The sequence below is a fragment of the Lupinus angustifolius genome, unplaced genomic scaffold (genome assembly GCF_001865875.1).
Source record: "Lupinus angustifolius cultivar Tanjil unplaced genomic scaffold, LupAngTanjil_v1.0 Scaffold_495, whole genome shotgun sequence".
In the NCBI taxonomy this organism is placed as follows: domain Eukaryota; kingdom Viridiplantae; phylum Streptophyta; class Magnoliopsida; order Fabales; family Fabaceae; genus Lupinus; species Lupinus angustifolius.
The window spans coordinates 104635-113183 of record NW_017727864.1 but is presented as its reverse complement, the minus strand read 5'-3'; the positions used below and the strand labels follow the sequence as shown (position 1 = coordinate 113183).

Here is an 8549-nt window from a genome sequence, read left to right as displayed (position 1 = left end):
AAAATCTGTACATAAAAATACATGTCCACCAAGTCGCCAAGAAAACAATATTTCTTCGTAATTATCATGTGCAGTTCTGTATATCAAAAATATACAAAGAGATATAAACAGATAAACTAGATAAACAGACTAAAACAACAAACCTAAAGTTTCATTAATGAAGAATGAATCACTTTTCAACTGAAGATGCCTAGGTGGTATCATAGTACTTCTCTTCCATATATTAATCTCTTGGCTGCAAACTAAGGTCATTGTATCTGCCGCTACCACCACGAACCAAAACAGGTTCAGGGTTTATGACATCATCATCATCATTTTCTTCTTTCACATCGGTTAAGCAATCTCTTTGGTCCATTTCCTCAGGCACAATCTGACTCCTCCAATCGAAATTAGTAAAAGTTTCACGCCCACTTCCAAATCTCTTCATATCACCCGTTGATGGTGCTATATTCGAAACAGTATCATCATTGGAATAATTAAAACCTTTACCAACAACAGGTAAATTAGATGATAATTTCTTCCTCGATCCGGTTTTTGGTTTTGCTGCATGACAAAACATCGTCTGAAATTTGTTTTTCAGATGATGTTTTTTCTTTATAACCTCAGTGTCTATCTCACAATCGTCACTGTCAACCTCACACATTTCTATATTAATGTGTGATGTTGACAGTGACGTGGTCTTGGTTTTCACTTTCTCTGTATGTGTCTTCTTTTGCTTAATTTGACCAATGCATGAAATTTTTGGTGAAATGGGTTCATGAGTCTCTACATCATCATCATTGTTTCTTCTTCTTCTAGCTTCTTGTGGGATCATAGCGCCAGAAAATCCCTTGGTACCTTTGTAGCACTTAGTTTTGTTGTGAACTGATCTTAATTTGTGATCCCTATCTGGGGTGAATGGAGAGTTATGAAATGTGGCACTCATTGCAGCTGCTGCTTCAGGTATTATCTTCAGCAAGATATTGTTCTTCAGCTTGGGTTGTTTATTCTCCATGGTGACTATTGATAAGGATAAAAATTTTGGAACTGGATCCATTGTGTTTGTATTTATATGCTCAATTACATTGATTCTAGTTACTTAGATAAGGTTAATTAAAATGAACAAAGGTCCCATTTGTCAATCTTAATTGATATTTTTGTTTTATAAAATTTGATAAATGACTTTTTTGTATTATCAATGGTATTTTCTTACCTTTTTAGATAATGAATAAATTTATTTTGGGATGTGTGACTATCCTCCCAACAAATATTGCTCTTGAGAAACGAATCATTGATTTTTTGATATGTAGTGGGTCTTAAATTGTTTGAGACATCATATTCAAAGAATGAATCAAGATCATCTCTTAAATGGTGACATTTGTCCTAGATTTTTTTTAATAATTTTTAAATTATTTTTAATTAAAAATATCAAATAATTATTTTACATCATCTTTAAGTACTACTTTCGAATAGAGGATCTGACTCCTCACTCAATACTTTACCATTTATTATTTTACTTTAAAAGTTAATTATAAATGTTGAATTATATTTATATTTATACGTATTATAAAGTCAAAATATGTTGTAACTATCCATCATGATGTAACCATCCACCATGATGTAACCATCCACCATAATGTAATTTATAATTCTTTATTTTGCCATTGTCTATTTTCTATTTTCTACAAAAAGACCATATAATCTAATGTCCACATCCCCATTACATCTCATATTATTTTCTTAATTGTGTCTTTTTCTTCATTTTGTAACCACAACATTTTTTTTCTTTACTTACGAAACAAAAAATATTTTGTAATGATATTTATCTCTTAAGTATGTTCTCAGGACTTCAATATTCAATAACAACGCTCTATAAATATAATTTTTTTCTCAATTTTATCATACAAGAAAAATTATTAATCGGGTTATAATATTTATTATTTTGTGCAATCATTACTAAAAAATAAGAATGTATTTGACAAATATTTTGTTTCATGATAAATTTATTTGAAAAATTTTGTTCCAATTATACAGTTTATCTACAAAATTAACAATACGTGATTCAATTATTTAAATAAACAATTACATTCCAAACAATATAAAAGTGGGTTGACAGACAAGAAAGTGCCTGTCAACATGCTAGTACTAATAATATAAAAAGTGATCTATAAATTATATTTCCTTGTTAAATATTTTCTGATATTTAAGGTTATATACATAGTTTATGAAATCATTAAATGATCTAAACTTTAATAAAAATTGAATAAAATAATATAAATTAATTCATATTGAAAATTGAATTAAGAAGAAAGAAATAAGAGATAAAAAAGATGAATAACAAATAAAGGTATAATAATTGAAAATAAAAATATACTCCTGGATTAGATTTCTAAAACATTAAAAGATTTTGAATAATATAAATATTAAAAGATAAAAATAATATAGAACGAAGATATTATACTTCATAGTATCTTATAATTATATATTATCTATTTTATAATGAATTTTAATAATTATTATATAATAACAAATTTAATATTTATATAAACTTTTTAATTCATGTAATAATCATTTCACTATTATAAAATATATTCTTATATTCTTAAACTTAAAAAATGTTAGATACTGTCACATACTTGCTTACAAGTATCCTTAAACTTAAAAGCACTACCTGCATGTATCATGCCAGATTGTCTTTCAAGGATTCTCTCTGAATTAATGTTTTGACCTGTACCCAAAAAATAATTAATGTTGTGACAAAGAGGTGCGAGGAGGAGGTTTGGTCAAATAGATTGGTTCCTGTGACTACTAGGGAAAGACAAAGGATTCATCCTTAAATATAAGGAACAAAATGGCAAAGTCACATTTTTATACCATAATATTGTTTTAGATTTGAATTATATTGTAATGTTGATACATTCTTATCATAAAGTTTTATATATTGGTATATATATTATTATTTATTGATAGTGTATTAATTTTTTACAGAATACATTTTTTTGTCTTGTATTTATATATTGAGGTTAAAGATTTACACACAAACAATACATTATCTATCATTTATTTGTATTTTTTTTGAAGAGTCAATAATAATTATATACTATCAGTGCATATATCCTTTTCTCTTTTCTAATATGTTTTAGATTACTACTAAAGAAAACATGTTTATATGAGAAATGGATGGTTCATTAACTAAGGTGCTTAATATCACCTCTATCTTTGTAACAAATATTTTCATGTTTAATATATTAAGGACAATTTAATAAATTTTAAATAATATAAAAATGAGAAGATAATCTATTTAATAACAACAATATAAGAGTTTTTGACAATGTCAATGTATCATTTATTGTTGATGTAAAAATGGATGTGGGATAATATATTAATTGAGTAAATTTTTTACATTGAATTACATATATATCAACTCATAAAAATTTGGATCTCCTATAATTTAAGTAGAGTACGGATCAATGATGTAAAAACTGTACCGTATCGGTCGGTTCAACCGGAAAACTGGCGAACTGGACCCCAAACCGATACGGTATAAATGTTGAACCGACCAAGTATCAAAACTGGTCAAAACTAGTGAACCGGTCGGTATATGACAAAACTGGCTGATTTATACACATTTTTTTTAAAAAAAACTTAAAAACTTAAAAACTCATTACAAGGAGACCCATCTTTCCAACATTTCTTCAACACTTCAAGGCACATGTTTTCAATACATACTTAGATTACACATTTTGGTTTTAACATTCGTGTGTAATCTCACTGACATTTGTGTAATCTTGGAGTACTGTCTGAAGATAATAAGATTTGGTGCAAAAATATAATCTCGATATGAGACAACTTTGACTCCTTGATGTTAAATGTTAAAACTCCAAATTTATTTGTTTTGTAGAGTGAGTTGTGAACTTGTGTCATTTATTTATATTTTGCGGTCGTTAAGTGATACTTTTGGATTGATATATGTTTTGTAATTTAGACTTTGAATTTGTTAAAGACTTAAAGTTGTTTGTTTATGTGAATTTTGAATAGATTATGAATATGTGTTATAAATTTGAGTATCTACCTATTTGATTTTTTTTATAGGTTTATATATATATATATATAAATATAAGCAAGTATGTCCGGTTTAACCGACATGCGGTTTAATTACTGAACCACTGGTTGAACCACTGTACTACTATACCAGTACACTGACTAGTTTGATAACTGATACAGTTTTAACAACATTGGTACGGATGCTTAACTTGTATTGATATTGATGCATGATGTGATAAGAGATAAAAATGTGATAAATAAAATTATGGTTTGGGAAAAAATATAAGAAAATCTTGAATTTCTAAAATATCATACAATTTGAATAAAGTGAAATGGTAAAGTATCAAAAGATATAGAATGTGATAAAATATATTCTCTGTAAGTATTTTTCACCAGTACACTAAGATTGACAAAGTAATAAAGTGGACTTTAATAACAAATAAGAATATACTTTTTAATTTTTTAAATACATCATTTCTTATTAAAAAAATATGTTTCCTTAACTAAGATGGTTAATTAACATTATCCGGTTATTATTATAATTTTGGTAATTAATATAAAACAGTTTGCATGTAAAAGAAAGATTGAAAACAGGTTGCGGTTGATGCTGGATATAGATCGAAAACTAATTATTAGTGCATTATTATTACTTCCTCTAATAGAGCATTTTCTGATTAGGTCATTTTGTACATTATTGATTTTTTTCCATTTAATTATGAAACACGACACATGGTATTGGCTTCCATAAAAAGTTAAGGTAACGATAAATAAGCTTTAATAAAATAAGATACGACTCGCTTGGCAAACGGTACGTGACGCATAAAAGTGCATTTTTTAAAAGGAAAAAATACATGTAATTTTTTAGGGTGCAGTCTAACCTGCAAACTAAACAATTAGTTTGCTTAGAAGCGAACTCATTTTATAGTCGTTGAATGAAAAGTCTTGTAATTTGTGCAGTTGAAATAGTGACTGACAACTTGTTCCACACAGAAGCCGGTTTGGGAGAAGAGTAAACTTTATTTGGAAGTCATGTGTAAATGGATCTTAAGAAATTATAGTTTTCACATTCATAAGAATAGTTACAGTTTACTAACATTTACCCATGGCGATTCGATCCTCCATTTAATTGTTGTTTGGTGTTCTTGGTGTTCTTGGTTTATAGAGTAACTCTTCTATCTCCTTCCCGTTCTTACTATGTTCTACCTTAAGTGATGGCTGATAGAGCAATATTTATGGGCAGAGATATGGATAATGTTTCTGCTCCTTTTTCTTGTTAGTATAATGCTTCCATCAAGCAGTATATATAGGCTCTTTCCCAAGAGTTTTAAGATTTCATTGATAACTCTTCATCCAAAAGTTACATCATTCAGAATGAAATGATATATCCATTCATGTCACAAGAGGCATATTTCTTACATTCTCCCACTTGTCTCATGTGACAATACAATTCATGATTTTATAAACATCAAACATAATGCGCATATTCAGAATATGTTTTCCATATTCATTACATTACAAGTCATGATTAAGAACAAGAACTAATAAGAGTCATGGCGGTTGTACATCACTTATTCGATATAGTCCCTTCCATGTACTACTATATTAGCTTTATTCTTAACATGACACATTAATGAGAATCATATAATAATGTCATTTAGAAAGAAAATTTTATTTTCAACATTATCATTCTCACATGTGTACATAAGTGTGAAAATAAAATATTAATCAGAAACTTAAATATTAACGAGCTCGAAGTGTCAAAATATTGAGACTTTATTAATAACATAATGTTCAACATTCATTTGCAAACATAATACCCATATTTGTTACATGACCGGTAAATATTTTGAGCGGTAACCCTTTCGTCAAAGGGTCTGCAATCATAAGATTAGTGCTAATATGCTCAAATGACACTCTAAGTTTCTGAACTTCTTCTTTAACGGCAAAGTATTTCACCTCCATATGTTTAGCACCTTTGGAATACTTGTCGTTTTTAGAAAAGAAGACTGCTGCAGAATTATCACAATAAATTTTCAGCGGTTTGACAATACTGTCGACAATCCAAGTCCTGAAATAAAGTTCCGTAGCCATTTAGCATGAACTGTAGCCTCAAAGCATGCCACAAATTCAGCTTCCATAGTGGATGCAACAATGACAGTCTGTTTCGCACTCTTCCATGATATAGCTCCTCCAACTAACAAATATACATAACCGAAAGTAGACTTTCTTGTGTCTATGCATCCGGCAAAGTCTGAATTTGAATATCCAATCACATCAAGATGACTTGATCTCCTATAAGTAAGCATGTGATCCTTCGTACCTTGTAAGTATCTTAGAACTTTCTTTGTAGCTTTCCAATGTTCTATACCAGGATTACTCTGGTATCTTCCTAACATTCCAACTACAAAACTAATATCTGGTCGCGTACAAGTTTGAGCATACATTAAACTCCCAACTATAGATACATAAGGAATTTCTTACATTTGCTTCCGTTCTAAATCATTCTTTGGACATTGCATCATACTGAACTTGTCTCCTTTCTGAATTGGAACGGTAGATGTTGAACATTTATCCATTCTGAATCTCTCTAAAATTTTGTTAATATATGCTTTCTGAGACAAACCTAAAAGTCCTTGTGATCTATCACGAAATATTTCTATTCCAATCACATAGCTTGCCTCGCCCATATCTTTCATTTCAATTTTTTTAGAGAGAAACATCTTAGTCTCATTTAAAAGACCAAGATCATTAGTTGCAAGCAAAATGTCATCAACATATAGAACCAAAAAGATAAACTTACTCCCACTGACCTTTAGGTATATACATAGATCAACAATGTTTTCCTTAAACCCAAAGGATACACAATAGTATCATTAAACTTAAGATACCACTGTCGTGAAACTTGTTTAAGTCCATATATTGATTTCTTAAGTTTACACACCATGTGTTCTTTTCCTTTCTCTATGAATCCCATTGGTTGATCCATATAGATCTTTTCTGTTAAATCCTCATTTAGAAAGGCGGTATTCACATTCATTTGGTGTAACTCCAAATCATAATGAGCCACCAATGCCATGATAATCCTAAGTGAGTCTTTCTTAGAGACTGGTGAAAACGTATCTTTATAATCAATACCATCTTTCTGAGTAAAGCCTTTTTCTACAAGTCTGACCTTATAATGTTCTAAGTTACCATAAGAATCACGTTTGGTTTTGAAAACCCACTTACAACCAACTGTTTTGGAATCTTCTGGTAACTCAACAAGGTCCCAAACCTCATTTTGTTCCATAGATTTTAACTCATCTTCGAAAGCAAAGTGGTGAATGAGAGCATAAGTTTTGATTCCAAATCCAAAACGCAAGCAGACAAAATAGCAAACTACGAATCATTGACAGCTTTTTATTAAAATCTCTTCGTCGCCGCATATACGTGGAATAGCAGATTGTCTTTCTCTTTGAGATCTTCTTAATGCTATCTCTTGTGGTTCTTCTACTATAGGTTCATCAACTTCATTTTCAGTAATGAGATTATTTTGTTGTTCTCCATCATTACTAATCGGTTCAATAACTTGAGGAACAACATTATTAGAGACAAAAGTAAATGGAACTTGTACCCTCACTTCTTGAATTTCCACTTTACGTGGTGTTTCACTCTCACTAATCTCATCATTTTCAATGAACCTAGCATTCCCAGTCTCAACAATTCTTGTTTTATGGTTTGGACAATAAAATCTGTAACGCCCCGAAAAATACTTCTAAGAAACATTGCGGAAAATGGGTAAAATTTTTTTTGAATAAAGAGATATAAAATTGTTTCCTTTTAAAACCTTCCTTTTCCGGGACATCACTTTAAGTAACTCAAATGCGGAAAATCGACTTATTGTTATCGAATGATAACTTAACCTGATTCACCATTTCCTGAATAACACAATGCATATAAACAGTTAAGTCTTCTTTAGTTCATACAAACTAAGTCAACAAATGCGGAAACTACATCACCACTAACATATAGAAAATCCAAAAAGAAAGGGCGAAAATATTAATCATCGCCAACAGACACTAAACAAAGACATGAACAAGCTGAAGTCGTCAGTGTTTCAAAAGTCACAAAATGATAAGCAACTCCTAGTGGCTAACTCCAAAGCTAAGGTACTGCCTCTTCTTCAATTCCTCATGCCCCCTCCTGGAACATCACGGATGGGTAGCTGCAAATCCGAGCAAAGCTGTGTACCTGACGAGCACACGTCCGAAAAGCAAGCAATAGAAAAGGAGAGAAATAGAGAGAGTAAGACATCTAATGAACATAAATTCATTGACGGCGTGGACTTACTCAGAATATTACACTCAGATATGAAAAACAGTTCATATATATATATAACATATTACATTATAACTCATCAGTTGTTCTCGTAACAATTATCCAATTTACGATGAATAATATAACCAAACTCATCAATTGTTCTCATAAACAATTATCTAATCAACCAATGTAATGTAAACAACACTTATTCCCATCAATATCATAAT

At 30.0% G+C, this 8549-nt stretch overlaps 2 protein-coding genes across 2 annotated transcripts in view; both read right to left on the bottom strand.

Moving 5' to 3' along the window:
* Window positions 1-223: 223 nt before the first annotated feature.
* LOC109341528 (uncharacterized protein At1g76070-like) lies at window positions 224-994 on the bottom strand. Its single transcript, XM_019579463.1, has one exon. The coding sequence runs from the start codon at window positions 992-994 to the stop codon at window positions 224-226; it is 771 nt and encodes a 256-aa protein (XP_019435008.1).
* Window positions 995-6056: 5062 nt separating this feature from the next.
* Window positions 6057-8549, bottom strand: part of LOC109341527 — a 5828-nt gene continuing 3335 nt past the window's right edge. Inside the window, exon 3 of the mRNA XM_019579462.1 lies at window positions 6057-6315. Within this exon, the coding sequence (XP_019435007.1) occupies window positions 6057-6315 (259 nt within the window). The remainder of the gene's footprint in view (window positions 6316-8549) is intronic.

Coding starts and splice junctions, on each gene's coding strand:
- LOC109341528 (XM_019579463.1), bottom strand. CDS start 994: ATGGAGAATAAACAACCCAAGCTGAAGAACAATATCTTGCTGAAGATA.